Below are 18,558 nucleotides of genomic sequence, written 5' to 3' on the forward strand. Positions count from 1 at the left end.
CCATCAAAAAAAAAAAAAAAAAAAAAAAAAAAAAGAGATGTACAGGGAAGCCAACCCTGGCTCTTACCAGCTGGCAAGTCAATATGCACTTTAAACAATGCCCAAAAGATGCTGTACACAGTCTATATAACTTGTACCAAACAATCCTGTTACATGATCCAGTGTCATTTATAAGCAACAGCATGCTATACCTGTCTTAAATCTAGATCAGGCCCATTATATTATGGGCTATCTCCAGAGGTAAATTCCTTGTTAATAGGGATGTTGAAAGAGAGTCTGGACATGACTAAATAGACATTAGACATATTTCACTGTAAGTGAGAGGTTAAAACTGGTGACTTTAGAATAAGAAGGGCTATTCTAATTCTTTTTTTTTTTTTTTTTTTTTTGGACAGGGTCTCATTCTGTCACCCAGGCTGAAGTGCAGTGACATAATCTTCACTCACTGCAACCTCCGCCTCCCAGGTTCAAGTGATTCTCCTGCCTTAGTCTACCGGGTAGCTGGGACTATAGGAGCATGCCACCATATCCGACTAATTTTTGTATTTTTAGTAGAGATGGGTTTTCACAATGTTGGCTAGGCTGGTCTTGAACTCCTGGCCTCAAGTGATTCACTCTCCTGGGCCTCCCAAAGTGCTGGGATTACAGGTGTGAGCCACTGTGCCTGGCCTTTTTTTTTTTTTTTTTTTTTTTTTTTTGAGACAGTGTCTTGTTGTGTCACCCAGGCTGGAGTGCAATGGCACACTCTCAGCTCACTGCAACCTCCCAGGTCCAAGTGATTCTTCTGCCTCAGCCTCCTGAATAGCTGGGACTACAGGTATGCACCACCATACCTGGCTAATTTCTGTATTTTTAGTTGGGACAGGGTTTCACCATCTTGTCCCGGCTGGTCTTGAACTCATGACCTCAAGAGATCCGTCTGCCTGCTTTGGCCTCGCAAAATGCTGGGATTACAAGTGTGAGCCACCATGCCCAGCCTTCTAATTCTTTAATATTATGCTTCAGCTGCAGAATTTTAAAAGTTGAAGTAAGATAACTTTCAGGCAAAATCCTTAACTCCACATTTAGACTAGCTCTTCTGACCTCCATGAAAATGAGCCTTTGTCAATTCTGGAGCTTTTTCTGCCAACATAGCCAATTTAAATTGTGGCATTATTTGTTTTGCCAGTATAAGTGTGTATGCTCTGAAGGCTAGAGAGCTACTAATAAAACTAAGCAGTGGTGGAATTCTAGTACAACAGTAATGCACAGCAGAGGGCTGGACATTCCCTAGACATTTTATTATCTATGATACAATGGTAAATCTTCAGAAGGATCAAGGTAGGCAACAGTCACCACGCCCCTCAACTCTGGATTAGAGGGCCCTGCTTCCATCAAGGGTATTCAAAGAGGAAGACCCTGGACTTGCCTGTGTTCTCTGAGGTCATATGAGGAATGGCGAGTGGCACCACCACAGTTAGCCTCTGCACTTCCATGATGGTGGCTTCTGTATAGGGCATCTGGGCTTTGTCCATGAGAGAAGGAGCTCGGTTGGTGCCAATGACCCTTTCAATTTCTTCATGAACCTTCTCTATGTAAAAAGGAAAGAATAAACCAGAAGATAAGCATGGGAGAGAGTTGAACCTGCCTTCCTCTGCATACTTTCCATCACCACTAACATATAACTGATCAGTTGGCAGTTCAGGCCTGACTCTTCCTCAGTGAAGCTGAAGCATTGGTCAGAAATTTCAAGTAGAGACAGCTAGCCCCAGGGTGCCTGTACCACCCTGTGACTTAAAAGTGGGATAGTAGAACAGATAGAGGGGCCAAAGAGAAAGCACTCTGGATTCAGGAGCATCCTAAGTCATACTCTCATATGAACATGGGATTGCTCTCTAAATAAACTGTGACCCCATATGATAGCCTATGGTGGCCTCCAATGATCCCCATTCTTGTGGTTTATATCCTTATGCAGTCCCCTCCCACTCTGTACTAAGTTGGTCTATGTGACCAAGAGAATAAGACAGAAGTGAGGGCATGTCACTTCTGAGACTAGATTATAAAAGATAGTGTGGCTCCTCATCTTTGCCAGTCTCTCTCTCTCTCTCTCAGGTTGCTCACTTTTAGGGAAGGAAGCCACTAAGTGAAGCAGCCTTATGAAAGGGTCAGAGTGGTAAGGAACTTGGCCAACAGTCATATGGATAGCCACCTTGGACGTGGATCCTTTGGTCTCAGTCAGGTCTACAGCCCCAGCCAACATCCTAACTCTAACTTCATGAGAAACCCTAAACTGGAAGTCATTCCTGGATTCCTGACCCTCAGAAAATGGGAGATAATATATGGTGGTGGTTTTTTTAAAGCTGGCAAATTTTGGGGTAGTTGTTACTCAGCAATAATTAATTCAGGCAGGTATAATCACATGTATAGTATGCAGAATAATGGTCCATATAAGATGTCCACACCCTAATCCCCTGGAGTCTGTAAATATAATACCTTACATGGCAAAAGGGACTAAACTGATATAATTAACTTAAGGACATAGAGATGGGAAGATTTTCCTGGGTCATCTGGGTGTGCCCAATCTAAGAACGTGGGTTTTTCAGTCAGATAACCTTTGCCCGTTGAGTTCAGAGTCAGAAGAAGATGTGACTACGAACAAATGGTTAGAGAAATGCAACACTGCTGTCTTCAAAGACAGAAGAAGGAAGCCATGAGCTATGGAAGCCAGAAACAGCAAGGAAAATGATTCTTCTTATAGTGCCTCCAGAAAGGAATGCAGCTCTGTCAACATCCTGATTTTCAGCCCAATGAGACACATATCAGACTTCCAATGTGTAGAACTTTAGGAAACTTGTGTTGTTTTAAGTCACTCAATTTGTGGTAATTTGTTATGACGGCAACAGAAACTAATGTACACCATACTCCTTGTATTCTTCTACTCTGAACTGCCACTGACTTTCAGGATCTATTGGGACTGAGGTGGTAGAACTAGTTGTGTGACCCTGTGAAAGTCACACAACTTCTCTGAGCCTCTGTTCTCCAGTTTCACACACACACACACACACACACACACACACACACACACACACAAACACAAAGACATGTTCAGATGAACATTATGATTCCTTCAATTGTAGAATGTCCTTCTCTAAACGTCTTTCACAATCATAGATTTCACACAGAATCAGACCTGTAGAGATTTAAGCAGGGGTAAGCAAGTTATGACATTAGGCCTACTGTCTAGAAACTTGGGTTTCACTGTTAACATCTTACCAGCTCCCTATGAGTTGCAAGTATTTGTTTCCCAGCCTGAAGACATTGCTCAGTGTTAGGAGCTACCAGATCACTGAGGTTGCTAATCCTGACTTAAATTACCTGGTTTTGCCATGAACAAAGGAAACACCTATTAATTACCTTGTACTTCGGGGTTCAGCGACATATACAGCAGGCACCAAAGCAAAGAGTTCGTTGTGGTATCAGTCCCAGCAATAAAGAGATCCCCAATGATATAAAATAAGTACTCTTCATCAAAACTGCTATTACTATTATTTTTCCTCTCCTCTTCCATGTGGAGAAGGTACATGTCTATGAAATCCTGAGGGTTCTCTCTATCCAGAGACTCTTGATGGTCTTTGATGATTTTTTTAAGGAAACTGGTTATATCCTTTTCAATTTGTCTTAATTCCTTAAATGGTCCAAAGGGAAGGTAATAAAGCCAAGGGCATATGTTGACCAGGAGAACTTGACCGTTCAGACAGATTTCTAGCCCTCGTGACATAAAATCAAGCATTTTCTTAAACTCACTATTGGTGTAATCAAAGCGCTGGCCAAAGCACAAGGAGCAGATGATGTTAGAGACGGCATTGCTGATGATGGAGAAAGGGCAGAAGGGGTCTTCTCCGTGCTTTTGCATTTCCGCTTTCACATATTTGAACTCCTCAATAATTTTGGGCTCCAAGCTAAGTTTTCCCAACCCAAAATGACGAAGAGTTGAATGAGAGAACTTCCTTTGTTGTCTCCAGACAGGACCATAATGTGCAAACACAACCCCTGCAAAGGGACACCAAGAAAGGAAGATGAGAAACAGCATTCCTGATAACACTGAACAGGACGTACCATGGAGTGGATTCTGTATTTTTCAAGTCACTTATAGAAAGCTCCTCATATACAGCTAAAGACCACTAGTCAAGAAGAATGATTGGCAAAATTTAGTTATCAAGATAGTATATGTGTTTCTAAATAATAACAAAAATCATATCTAATTAAATTAGGAGAATTTGCTCTAAAGATTATTATAGATAGTAACTCCTGGTGAAATGAAAAGCAATGAGTTTCAATTTCCAAAGTTAGTGTGCATTTCAAAGTATTAGATTTCATAAGACTGAATCCAGGCTTAGAAAATTTCTCAGGTGGCCAGGTACAGTGCTTCATACCTATAATCCTTGAGCTTTGGGAAACTGAGGTGGGAGGACTGCTTGGGGCCAGGAATTCAAGACCAGTTTGGGCACAGAGCAAGAGCCCATCTCAAATAAATAAATAGCAAGCCAGGTGGGGTGGCATGCATCTGTAAGCCCAGGCACTCGAGAGGCTAAGGTGGGAGAATCACTTGAGCCCAGGGGTTGGAGGCTGCAGTCAACTATGATCATGCCACTGCACTCCAGCCTGGGTGACAGAGTAAGACCCTGCCTCTAAAAAAAGAAAAAAAAGACAGAAAAATATTTCAGGCTATATATCCCCATATTCTAAACACTTATATTCTAAACATTCTGAACTGAAGGATAATTATAGCAACAGATTAACATGAGGGCAGAGACCATATCTCGTGCTCACCGTTAAAATCCAGCTTCTAGCATAGTGCTTGGTACATAAGAGAAGGCTGTTAAATATTGGCTGACTAAATGAATAGCCCAACTAGATTAGAACTATTGGACATCAAAATTTGGAATCTAATAAACTGGCAGGTGATCTAAAATGTCTGTTATTGGCAGCAGCCCTGATTTCAAAACATATGAATTTGTTAAGGTCATCCACAACTACATCTTATTTGATTTTCACTTATGCATCCCACCATCAAACTCTACAAAATTGCTTCCAGTATCAAATTGTTCTCAAATATTCTTTGTTTTCTGTCACATATTTCATCCTATTTTCCATGGTATACTCTATCATTTCAGCTAGTTCTCCTTCCTTCCTATATTACTTCTGAATTCTTACTATGTGCCAGGCATGGGGGTTCAGTAGATACAGCGGCAAATGAAATAAAGACCCTGCTCTGTGATCAAGTTTTCTCATATTCTTTAATATTCCTATAAAATGTCTTTCAATATAAATATCCATGCAGTCAAATGTATCACACAATTTTTGGAATCTTCCAAATGCCTGCTCAAATCTGCAGTGGTTGCTCTGTAGGCCTTTGGTTCACGTTTTGTAATTTCTATTAGTTATCATTTAGGGATTTTCTTAGACTCTTCTGTGTCGGGGCTGGGAGGGGTGGCTCATACCTGTAATCCCAGCACTTTTGGGGGCTGAGGCAGGCAGATCACCAGGTCAGCAGTTCGAGACTGCTGAAACCTAATATCTCCTAAAAATATAAAAATTAGCTGGGTGTGGTGGTGTATGTCTGTAATCCCAGCTACTCATGAGGCTGATGCAGGAGAATTGCTTGAACCCAGGAGGCAGAGGTTGCAGTGAACTGAGATCATGCCACTGCACTCCAACCTGGGCAACAGAGCAAGACTCTGTTTCAAAAAAAAAAAAAAGACTCTTCTGTGTTGGAACCCATATCCTGAATTATATTTCTTCTTCTTTGTTTTACTCCCTCATTTTGCTGAAGCATACCCTCTGAGAAAGGATGCATGGGGGGGGAGGGGGCGGATTTCTAAAGACTTCGCATGTTATTTATTCTACCATTGGACTTTCTCAGAATTTAAAAGACATTGATTGCTAAGACTGGACTGACTGATGAGTCATAAGATAGGTACATATTTAGTATGACTTGACATTGCAGATTACTCTCTGAAGTGCAGAGTACTCTGAAAGTTTATTCACTGAAGTGTTTAAATGTTCTCATTTGTTCAGAATAGTTGCCATCACTTGATACTTGTCAATGTTTTTAGTTTTGTCAATCAGAAGGCTGAAACGTATCTCATCAGATTTTTATTTGCATTTCTCTGTTACCAGTGGGTCACAGCAGCTTCTTATATGGTTATTGGCCAGGTTTCCTATTCTGTAATTTGCATTTATCTACTGTGCAATTTTCTTTTTCTTACATATTTGACATCCATAGCAGATCTTTTCTCTTATCATGTGATTTTTTTTTACTTTTTAAATTGTATTATTTAATAAACAGAAGTTTTAAATATAGTTGGATTTGTCAATCATTTGATTTGTGCTGCATGTCTTATTTTAGAAATCTCCTCCTACCATGGGTTCATAAACACATTCTCTATTTTCTTGTACAAATTTAAATTTTGTTTTCACATTTAAGTTTTTATAATCTACCTGGAATTTATATTTGTGTTAGGTACACCTACCTATTGTGAGGTAGGAATCCAAGCATTTTTTCCCCATGTAGACAACCTATTGTTCAAGCATGATTTGTCAAACAGTCCCCACTGTACCTTACCTTTCACCACCAATCTGTAATGCTATCTCTGACACACATTTCCTATATATGGGTGGGCCAGTTCACAGGCTTTCTAGTTGCTTATCACTGTGCTTAAAGCATATTGTCTTAATTACTGTTATTTTATAAGATATAGATTTTATAGTAATTTTTTATATCCAATAGGGAAGTCCCTCTTCCCTACAAAACCTCGTTCTTTTAAAAAACTGTTTCAAAAACTTCAAAATTAGTTTCTCAAACTTATCTTGGGATTTTGGTTGGAACTGCATTTAATTTCTTTTTCTTTTAAAAAAAAAAAAAAAAAAACAGAGGCCTGGGGGATCCACAGAGCAAAGAGGTGTTTGTTGAGGTGTAGGCAGTGGGTGGAAGAGCCTAATAGGTAGTGACTGGCAACTAAGTTGATTCCTGGGAGGGCTCGGGTTCATCCCCAGGCCTCAGCCCCACTCTGAGCCTGTTTTTCTCCTGATGTGGCCACCAAGACCCTAGGAGAGGCATAATTTCTGCTGGCAGAACTTGGCTTGGATGCCCACTTTGTAGCTCCTATGTCTTCATTCTCAGGCAGATCCACTTAATTTCTAGATTAATTTGAAAATTGCCTTCTTTATGATGATTGAACTTGTAATCTAAGAATGAATCTAAACTTGCTTGTTTTTAAGTTTCTTTTAAAAATTGCTCGCTTTGGTTTCCTAAGGTAAGGTTTTTTTTTAATAGTATATTCACGAATGACAATGGCTTATAGGTTTTCTTTCTCATGCTGTATTTGTCTGAATATACTGGCCTCCTAAAATAAGCCAGGGTGTAGTCTTTGTCTCTGAAAGGATTTGTCTAAAATTGGAATATGTTTCTCATTTCCTTTAGGTTATTCTCTTCTTTTTATAATACATAAAGTTGGCCATCTCACTCATTAATAAATGAGTCAGACCTTTATCTTAATAAATAATTTAAAGCTCTATATTAACCTCTGTCTGGGAACGACTCTAGCTGCAATCCACAAGTCTTGTTCCATGTATTTTCATTATTTAAACTACAACAACAACAACAACAAAACATGCTTCTACTTTGAGTCTTCTTTGCTATCTTACCTGGTTTATCTCATGCTGATATTTGACATTTGCTTGCTTTTTTACCCTAGTATGTGGCCAATGAAATTTCTTAATAAAGTTGAGAAGAATGTTTGTCCAAGTAATTTTGAGGAATATGTCCTCTCTATATGTCCAACAGGGAAAGCTTGATAACAGTCAAAACCAAATTTTCTGCATCCTTAACAAATTTTTAACTGCTTGATCTCTCAACCAAATACTTATATTAAACTATTTTGCTATAATGGTGGATTTGTCAGTTTCTCTTTACAGTTCTATAAGTTTTTGCTAAAGGTAGATAAATATCAGTGTAGCTATACAGATTTATATTTATGCTGTTAGATACAGATACATGTTAGATGACATTGTTAGGTACATTCAAGCTTACAATTATATCCTCCTGTTTTTTCATTTTTTAAAAAATGGATCCTTTTATCATGAATGCCCTTTTTTTTTTAAACAATAAAGTATCACTTAGAGTACATTTTGTCAAAAAGGAACCAGCTTTTCTTTTTAAAGTATTTCTTAGTACTGTAAAACCTTTTCATTTTGAACTTTTCTATACCCTTATGTTGGGGGAATGTCTTTTGGTTGGGGAAGACAGATTATGTCTCTTAAAACACTATATAATTGGATGTTAAAAAATCCATCCTGGCAAGCTGTCCTTTAGCCAGTAAGTTTAGTTCTTTTACATTTATTCTAATTACTCATTTCTAACATACTATTTTGAGATTTATCTGCTTTGTTAATTCCTGCCCCACCTTGTTCTCATCTTCTTTTAGGTTGAGACAAACAGGGTGAATGTTCAATCTTACATTCTTTTTCTTTTTTTTTTTTTGAGATGGAGTCTCACTGTGTCACCCAGGCTGGAGTGCAGTGGCCCAATCTCAGCTCACTATAGCCTCTACCTCCCAGGTTCAAGCGATTCTCCTGCCTCAGCCGCCCAAGTACCTGGGACTACAGGTACGAGACACCACGCCCAACTAATTGTTGTGTTTTCAGTAGAGATGGGGTTTCACCATTGTTGGCCAGGATGGTCTCAATCTTTTGACCTCATGATCTGCCCGCCTCGGCCTCCCAAAGTGCTGGGATTATAGGTGTGCGCCACCACACCCAGCCTACTCTTACATTTTTAACATGCTTAAAGTCTAGTTGAGTGGTTGTCAAACTACAGCCCAAAGGCCAATTCCAGCCTGCTGCCATTGTACAGCCAGAGAGCCAAGACTAGCTTTTACACTTATAAATGGTTGAAAAGAAATCCAAAGAAGATTATTTGTGATATTGAAAATCACATGAAATTTAAATCTTTCCTTTAATGTAAAATCAAGGGGCAAAAAAGAAATTCAAATTTCATGGTCTGTAAATAAAGTTTAACTGGAACACAGCCAGTTCATGAGTCACACTAATTTGTTTACATATGGCTGTTTTTTCATTAAAATAGCAAAATCTGCTGGGCATGGTGGCTCATGCCTGTAATCCTAGCAGGTTGGGAGGCCAAGGTGGGAGGATCACTTGAACCCAGGAGTTTGAGACCAGCCTGGCAACACAGTGAGACCCTGTCTTTAAAATTTATACACACACACACACACACACACATACACACACACACGTGTGTGTGTGTATGTGTGTGTGTGTGTGTGTATATAATTATCTGGGTGTAGGTGGTTCAAACCTATAGTTCCAGCTACTCGGGAAGCTGAAGTGATAGGATCACTTGAGCCTGGAGGGTCAAGGCTGTAGTAAGCTGGTATCATGCCAATGTACTTCAGCCTGGGTGACAGAAAAACTCTGTCTAAAAAAAAAGAAAGAAAGAAAGAAAAGAAGAAATGGCAGCATCAAGCATGTAGTTGCCACTTAAGACTGAGAGTGGGAAAACATTTTCCGTGCCAAGGTCTAGGCCAAGACAGAGAAACGTCCTTGTTTTCCTTGTTGGTGGCCAGGGTTGTTGAGGGTTCTTTGTCAAACTTTCACCCAGTTGAAGCATTTCAAGAGTTCTGTCTTTGTCTAGAAGCAACTTTTCATTTTGCCAGACTATATCTGTTTCCCACCTCCCATTCCCCAGCCAAGGCTCTCCAGAGCATCTACCTACTATTTTTTGCAGAGGTGGGGGCAGTGATAAGGACCTGATCTTATTTTATGTGCATTTCAAACTATTCTTGTTCTCAGTCTACTGGCTCATTTCTTTCTCTTACTATCACTGCTACCTCCAATTCCTAACCCTTTCTGAGATTCTGCATGGTAAACGAGGGGAGTAGTTATTCTATTCTCTCATACTCCACTGGCATCCCTCTCTGTAGATGCTTAGGGGTAGTCATCCTCCACTCTATTAAGTCATTTGCCAATCCTACAGCCACTTTGTCTTCAGGTGTTATGGTGCAGAAATGTAGATGTGTCATTTCATTTCACTGTGGATAGAGTGTATGCTTCTGTTCTGCACCCCTCTGGTATGGTGTGTGATTGCTGAGACAAAGAAGGAATGGAAATGTCTTAACCACTCCTGAAACTAGAACTCTCCCTTTGTTAAATAAAGGCCCATAAACTATTTCCTAGGCTACTAAAGTTTAATCATTCCTCCTGTCTTTAACCATGACCAAATCTGCTGCTGCAGAGTATTCAGAGGCTAAGTGTTGTTGGGCCTCCTCTTTTCTTGGATAGAAAGGGTCTTCCACACCAGCTTCAGGATTTGATACCAATTCTACCTACCCTCTCTCCTTCTTTTTTTGAGATGGAGTCACATTCTTACCCAGGCTGGAATGCAGTGACACGATCTAGGCTCACTGCAACCTCTGCCTCCCGGGTTCAAGCGATTCTCCTGCCTCAACTTCCTGAGTAGCTGGGACTACAGGAACATGACACCATGCCTGGCCAATTTTTGCATTTTTAGTAGAGACAGGGTTTCACCATGCTGGCCAGGCTGGTCTCAAACTCCTGACATCAGGTGATCTACCTGCCACGGTCTCCTAGAGTGCTGGGATTACAGGCATGAGCTACCGCACCCGACCCTATCCTTATTTAATATATCACATATAACATCTCTGCTTTGTCTTGTTTATTAAAAAACATTATTTTTTTCTTTGTTGGGTCCTTGATCTTATCATCTACTAACCATTTTTTAAACTACACATTTGTATTTTAGAAATATATTGCCTAGCAAAATGGCTAGGCAAAAATCAGGACTCTTTTGGTTGGGAATAACAAAAATATACTCTCAAGCTAGTTCATCGAACAGGCCAGTTAGGCTACGGAATGAAAAAACAGGAAGGAAGGGGTATTGCCACTTCGGGAAATACTGAATGTCACAGAACTCTTTTCACCCTGCACCTATTTTTCCCTCCTCTCTCTCTGTCTTCATTCTTTCCAACTACAAACCAGCTTTTCTATGAAACGTGAGCTATCCTGAGATTCCTGTTTTCCCAGTTTCACCACCAAAAGGAAAAGCCCTCTATTTTCTAGATCAACCTGAGAAATTCTGCGGAACGATTCAAATATTTCAGCAAGGTGTCCTGTGGTGATACCAACTTGGGACACCTGAAATTAATTTTGTGGCTTGAAGTTTCTAACTATTCCATGCTATTCTTAGCCCAAAACTATTTGAGGATAGATGTGTAGTTGTGAATTGCTGAGTTCTGTGCCTAGCCTACAGAGTAACCAGTTACAAAAAGGTTAGAAATTCTGATCAGTCACCTTTGGCCAGTGTGTCCCTCAACTTATCACTGTGGCCAAGAAGATGACTTCATGTAAAGATATGGCATCTCCCATTCCAACCAAAGTTAAGGGTAAAGGGACTGAGGTAAGGAATAAAGAATTCCTCAGAAGAAGCGGGTATTCTTGTCCAAGGAACAGGTGGTAGGCAGTGGACACATAAAAATCCAACTCAAACCAAATAAAGGATATACTAAATTGACAATGATACATTCTCACAAAGGGACATTATACAGCTCCTAAGAACTTTACAGGAGTCTATTTAATAATATGAAAATATGTTTATCATTCTTTCAGTGATAAAAAGCAATTTTAAAAATTATGAAAACTCCATTTTAAGGAGGCAAATATATTTTTTAAAATACATGTAAGTGTAGAAAAAAGACTGGAGGGTGATACATGAAAATGTCAATACTGTCTCGAAGTAATGCTCATCACAGATGATGTTCAGTCCTTCTCATTTTCCATGTTTTGTTTTCCAGTAACACATTCTACTATGATAAAAATATGCAAAATACATCAAACATGAAGCAATTTTACATTGACCACATATACATCTTTACCTACTGAACACAGAGGGTACTGTACACTGATTACATTTACCCTTTCCTTCCACAGGATCATAGAAGTGTTCCTATTAAGGGGAATTCAGGCCATCTCAATGTGAGTGCATAACTATTTCAAAATCATTTCAAACACCTATTTTATTGCATACTCAGTTAACTTGTTTTCCTCACTCATTTTCAAATTCCCCAGATGAACTTTCATTTTCTGTTTATCTTCTTTTCCTGATTTCATTTTGCGTCTTGTTCCCCTTTCAGATATATATCAGACTGATCTATCCCCCATACTTTTAAACTTCTTCAAAATTTCTTTTGCCTTCTTTTATGGCCTTTCTTTTAAGGCCTTGCAACTTGCTTTGACTCTTGTTCCAGTTCTCTGGTGATATTAACTGAGCCATACCAGGCTTTAAGAGCCAAATCAGTATTTCTTCTTCTACTTTCACAACCACTATCCTACAAAAATTTGTGTTAGCACAGTTTGTAAGAGCAAAAAAAGTAACATTTACCTAATCATTATCAACAGTGAAAGAGAAATAATATGATCCCATTTTATTCAATCTATTTAGTAGAATACTGCACAATACAGATAAAACATAACACTTTTAAATAACAAAGCTTTAGAGAAAGATACGTTAAGTATCCAACATATGCAAGTTTTAGAAGACCATACCAAATAAAGCTATGTATTATTTATGAGTCTGAAGCAAATCTGAGCCGCAGATAATCAAGTTTATACTGTTCTTTGAGCTTTATATCTGAATACATAATAATAAAAATGTGATGTATACAAACCTTTTAGAAGAAACAGATCACATGTCTCAGCCTGTTTTGTGTTGCTAAACAGGCTGGGCAATTTATAAAGAACAGAGATTTATTTCTTACAGTTCTGAAGGCTGGGAAGTCCATGAGTATAGCACTGGCATCTCGCAAGGGCCTTCATGCTGCATCATCCCATGGTGGAAGGCAGAAGGGTAAGAGAGGATGAAAGAAAGAGGGAGAGAGAAAGGGGGCCAAACTCATCCTTCTTATCAGAAACTCACTCCCACAATAACTAACCCACTCTGGTGATAACAGCATTAATCCACTGATAGGGGCAGAGCCCTCACAACCTAATTATCTTTTAAAGTTCCCACCTCTCAGCATTCTTGCATTAGGGATTATGTTTCCAATACACAAACTTTTGGGGACACCTTTAAACCATAGCAGCACACTTACAGCGAAATACTCCTTTGGTAGCCTTAGCTCTGATTTTGTAATTTTCTTTTCTTTTTGTGCTTAGGAAATGCATCAATCAGCATGATGGACACAGCATCTTTACGGCCTGTCTAGTTTACTGTAGTTTTCATGGGCTTGAGAAGAACACCAACTTGTCTAATCATGAAATTGTGAAAAATTTAAACATAATAAACTTCCTACATTCTAGAACTTCTCAGCAAATGTGTTAAGTCAGCTATGTCTAGCCTCTCTTTGCACATCACTGTTTATAAAACATACCCTTCTCTGCTAGTCTCACAAACTTCAGCAGCAACGTTCTTTCAAAAGCTAATAAATATTGAATAATGTTATTGGCCTTTAGTTCCTAACATAATTTCTTTTCTTTTACGGCCTACACATCTTGTTTCTGGACAATATCACATTTACTCCTTTGCTACTGGGCACAGTAGCCAGCGGTGGTTTGAGCTCTCCTCACATCTTGCTGAGCTGAGCGTCTTGACTGTAGTCACAGTGGCCTCTCTTCTTCAGGCTAATAATGCTGTCCATTTCTTGATCTGGGAAGTCCCCTCACAACTCATCTGCCCCTTCATCCTTTGATGATCATCTTGAAATAAACTCACATCCTCCCTTTTTATTCTTCACTCTTGAAAAAGTTTGATTTTTAAAAATCCTCTGCTAGCTACATTTTCTTATCAGATGATCTGTTCTTCATTCCAAGTTAAGTCCACAGGCATTTTCTTTGTGCCAGATGGTTCTTGCCTTGCATTATCCTGTCAACACCTTCTCCAGTCACTGAAATTTCTCTCATTAATTCTTTTACAGCACATTCACCCAACACACACCAGAGCAGCACTGCCTAAAAAAATCCTGTCTCTTGGGGGAATAAATACTTTAGTTGAGATACTGAAACACTAAATTGCCCCCAGGCTCCCAGCTCTTTTCTAAATAGAGATTTAATAATAAACAGTGGTCGAAATAATGCTTAGAAATGACCTCGTTATAGATTCTCAACCAGACAGTGGTCACCAAGAAGCACTCTGATAAACTGCACTGTGATAAACTGTTTTATTAAGAATTGGGAACTATACTGTTAGGATCTCAAAGAAGAAAATCTAATTCCTGCCTTAAGAAATTCAAAAGAGACAGACACACAAAACAAATTACAATAAAATGTGATAGGTACATCAATAGATGCTTGTATGCATGAATTCATTCATCTTTTGGTTATCTATTCTGTGCTAAGAAGTAGGGATACGGTGGTTAACAAAAGGAAGAAAGTCTCTGCCCTAAAGAAATTCACATTCCATTGGGAGGTGGGAGTGGTAATAGGCTAAATACTTTCCAGTGTTGAATGAGAAAAATATGAATAAGATAAAATAAGAGATGGTACTTGCCATTGACCAAAATAGTGCTGAAAGGTGACAACTGGCCTGAGAGGCCTGAGAGATGGCAAGCAATCAGTCAAGTAAGAAGTTGTTCCAGGCCCAAAGAAGACAAATGTCATACCTTGAGGCAGGCCCAGGCATGGCAGAAATCAGCTTAGTGTAGTGCAGAAATCAGTAGTGTAGTCTAGATCTACTCAATCTAGAGTAGGAAGGCTAGGTTGAAATATACACGTGAAGGGAGGGCTGAAAAAGAGAAAGGCAGGCAACAGCCAGATCCTTCAGGCCACAGTAGGTCAACTATGGAGTGGGGAGGCAATTGATTTCAGCCAGAGAGCTACATGATTTGACTCCTGTTATGTAAGAGATCCTTTTGGCTGCTCTGTGGATGAAAATCTGGAGTGGAAGCAAGCAGGCTAGTTAAGAGGATTCTAAGGTATCAGATTAGAAATTATGGTAGCTTTAGAAAAAAAGAAGAAATAATAAATGATGGTAGCTTGGATGAGGGTACTGGCAGTGGAAATGGAGAAAAGTAGATGGATGTAGCACACATATCTGCTGTTGGAATCGATAAGACTTGTGGATTGATTGGAAGGGACTGGGAAGGTCTTAAAATGAAACAACGGTATCATAGAAGTTCATCTCGTTCTGCAGGGTAGGGAAGCATCTCAGAGAACACAGTCTCAAAGAGGTAACACGTAAACCCAATCTTAAAAGCAAGTGTGAAAAAAAAAAAAAGTGTTGGTGATGATGTGGAGAAATTGGGATCCCTGGGTACCCACTGGAAAATGGTATGGCAATTCTTCAAAAAATTAAACACAGAATTACCACATGATCAAGCAACTCCTAGGAACTCAGATATTTGTACTCTTCTATTCATAGCAGCATTATTCACAATAGCCCAAAGGTACAAGCACAAGTGGCTATCAATGGATGAACAGGTAAACAAAATGTGGTATATATAGTTGACCCTTCACATTCGTGGGTTCCACATCTGTGGGTTCCACCAACCACAGATCAAAAAAACCACATCTGTACTGAACGTGTAGACATTTTTCTTGTCATCCCTAAAACAATACAGTATGATAACTATTTACATAGCATTTATATTATAGTAGGTATCATAAAGAATCTAGAGATGTTTTAAAGTATCCAAGAGGATCTGCATAGGCTATATGCAAATACTACACCATTTTATATCAGGGACTTGAGCATCCTAGGGCTTTGTTATTCACAGAAGTTCCTGGAATGAATACCCTACAGATAAGGAGGGATGATTGTACATATGACAGAATATTATTCAGTCTTCAAAAGAGAATTTTCACATATGCTGCAACATGGATGAGCACTAAGACATTATATTAATTATTTTTAATGAGTAGGGATAAAGATCATAGTACTTTAAATGCCCCACTGAAAAATGTCACAGTTCACACCTTGCCCACTGCATGCCTTCGTAATACTACTTCTACCTAGAATTCTCTTTTGAGAATTCATGGCTGCCTGGAGAAAGCTTAACTGCTTTTCTTTTCTAAAAATTCTGATGAAATACATATAAAATTTACCATCTTAAGCATTTTTAAGCGCACACCTTAATGGCATTAGGTACTTTCACACTGTTGTGCAACCATTGCTACCATCCATCCACAGAACTTTTTTCATCTTGCAAAACTGAGACTTTCTGTCTCTATGAATTTACTACCCTAGGAGACACCTCATATAAGTGGATCATACAGTATTTGTGCTTTTCATTTAAAATCCTAATGCAAAACTCTGGCTTTATCAGATTCTGAAAAGCCTAGATCTCTCCTTGCCCTGTTCTAGGGACAGGAAATTGTATTCATTTATTTAATAGATTCCAGGCCTAAGGTCATAAAGCTAGTAGCTTCAGTTTTGAAAAGTGCAGTGAAGAAAAAATGCTTGGGCAAGGGACCGTGTGCTAACAAGGGAGCCTCCCCTACTTGCAGAGGCCATGAGAAAAGGCTTCCCTGAGGAAACTGCATTTAACACCTAATTGATGGGTAGGAGTGAATCAGAGAAGAAGTCAGAGACCTAAGCCAGCCAGTAAGACAAAGGGGGACGGTAGAGACTGGATAGATTGGACATTCCATTGCAGCAGATAACACATTTCTCAACCCGCAAAAATGTCCAATTAGACTCCCATACGCAGGAATCAGAGGCTATGAACCAGCGCCCGAGGTTTGGTAACAGCCTTCTACTGTGTTTTCTGAACTTTTTATCTTATTGGAAAAATATCTTCTTAAGTTCTTGCATTCGAAACTCACAAAGTAAAAAGAATATCCTTCCCTCTTTTTAACATGGGGGCCAAAGTTTCTCTCCGAGGTCACAGCTCATGGAAGGGGAGACTTTTGGAAAGATGGAACCTGGCTTGCCACCTTGTCCCCCCACTATCCCTATTACTTTCTGTCAACCTCCAGATGAGTTTCTTATCTTATAGTGTGAACAAGTCACGTGTCCGTCACTACTTGATGGGATCTTAAAGGCATCAGGAAGGAGAGGCGCAGCCGCCACCGTCACCTGTTCAGGATGCAGGTGTGAGGCAGGCTGGGCACGCGCGGCCGGAATGGGCACAGGAACCGCAGCCTCCACGCACCTGGAGCCTCATCCCCGGCATCTGCGTACCCACAGCCCACAACCCCCAGCTCACCCTTCTCCTTGGTTACGATGGAGATGAGCGGCACTCGCGGGCGGTCGCTGAAGACCTCGGCCTGCTGCACCAATGCCTCGCGGACGCTGTGGAAGTCGCTGAGGACCACCACCAGGTAGTGGCCGATGAAGAAACTGAAGATGCTGCCGTACACGCGGGCTAGGTGAGCCAGGAGCACCTGTGGGCCCACGACCGAGGGATCAATCCCTGCGGCCCTGGTCCTGCTGCTCAGCCAGCTCCGCCGCCGGAGGAAGGGGGGCAGCAGCACGTAACCGAAGTTGCCCACCAGGGGCCAGGGCGTGGGCCCGGGCGGGATGCCCCGTGCCCGGCGCCGCCGCAGCCAGCTCCAGCCCAGCAGCGCTACGAGGCTGCACAGCAGCAGCGCGCAGCCGCTCGGGTCCAGCCGCAACAGCCCCAGAAGGGCACGCAGGAGGCGCGTGGGCCAGGGCGGGTCCTCAGCTGGGGGCTGCGGCGACCGGGGAGAGGACATGGTCGGGGTGCTGGCAGTCTCGGGTTCCCCACGCTGCCGGTAGGAGACGCGCACGCAGCTGCTCGCGCCGTGGCCCCGCTATCCTGCTCTACACTGGAAGGTCGGGGGCGGGCTGGTAGCGGAGGAGCGCGCCCCGGATTGGCTGCGCCGCGCGCATTTTCCCCGCCGCCTTCACTCAGCGAGGCCCGGGCGGAAGCTGGGGACTCGCCGGCTGCCCGGCGGAGGGGTCGGCGGACGAGCGGGCACAGGACCTGAAGTTTGCTCCGAGGTCCTGTTACGCCCCTTTGCTGGGTCAGGCTTGGCGGTGTCTGTCCCTGAAACTAGAATGCTGGCAACGCAACCTTGCGCTCTGATTGGCTGTTGGATTTCCTTGTGTCATTCGTTTGTCAATGTCATTTGTCAGCTAACAAACGCATGGTTATCAAGTGCATAAACCGTGCCAAGACCTGTACTGAGTGCGCGAAACTGGTGAGCAGGCCCCTGAGATGGCTCGGCCTTAGCACCTGTGACCGGAGCCGGGCGAATGGCGTCTCCGGCCTATTCCCACAGGCTTCAGTGTAGTAGTGAAAAGACAGGGTTCTTTATCCAGACTGGGATTCGCAGGACCCTTTCCTCCACGCCGTGACAGCAGGATGCTGGAAAGCCTTGGAATGCAGAACCTGGAGGTGTCGGCAGCCAACGCTGCGGAAGGGATGGTGGCGGGAGTTGGGGGAACGAGGGGTGGGCAGCGAGGCAGGAGTCGTCCCGTTCAGAGAGCTCGCCCTGGGCTAGGAAATTTTTATGCGAATAGCGAAAGCTATGTCCATTCCTGCGTGTGGCCTGGGTGCAGCAGAAAATGTACTTAAATCCAGAAAT

General features: G+C 41.4%; 1 protein-coding gene across 4 annotated transcripts in view; it reads right to left on the minus strand.

The window, feature by feature from the left end:
* Window positions 1-17,973, minus strand: part of LOC116534436 (cytochrome P450 2U1) — a 22,412-nt gene extending 4,439 nt beyond the window's left edge. For all 4 annotated transcript variants that reach the window (XR_004261715.1, XR_004261714.1, XM_032254829.1 and 1 more), the window contains exons 1-3: window positions 17,214-17,973; window positions 3,394-4,029; window positions 1,409-1,570 (exon numbers count right to left, since the gene is read on the minus strand). Coding sequence is in view for 2 of the 4 variants with exons in the window: in XM_032254829.1 (XP_032110720.1) it covers window positions 1,409-1,570; window positions 3,394-4,029; window positions 17,214-17,703 (1,288 nt within the window). In the remaining 2 variants the exon portion in view is untranslated. The remainder of the gene's footprint in view (window positions 1-1,408; window positions 1,571-3,393; window positions 4,030-17,213) is intronic.
* Window positions 17,974-18,558: the final 585 nt, after the last annotated feature.

This window comes from Sapajus apella, unplaced genomic scaffold (assembly GCF_009761245.1).
Source record: "Sapajus apella isolate SASKATOON/1434 unplaced genomic scaffold, GSC_monkey_1.0 scaffold87, whole genome shotgun sequence".
Classification (NCBI taxonomy): Eukaryota; Metazoa; Chordata; class Mammalia; order Primates; family Cebidae; genus Sapajus; species Sapajus apella.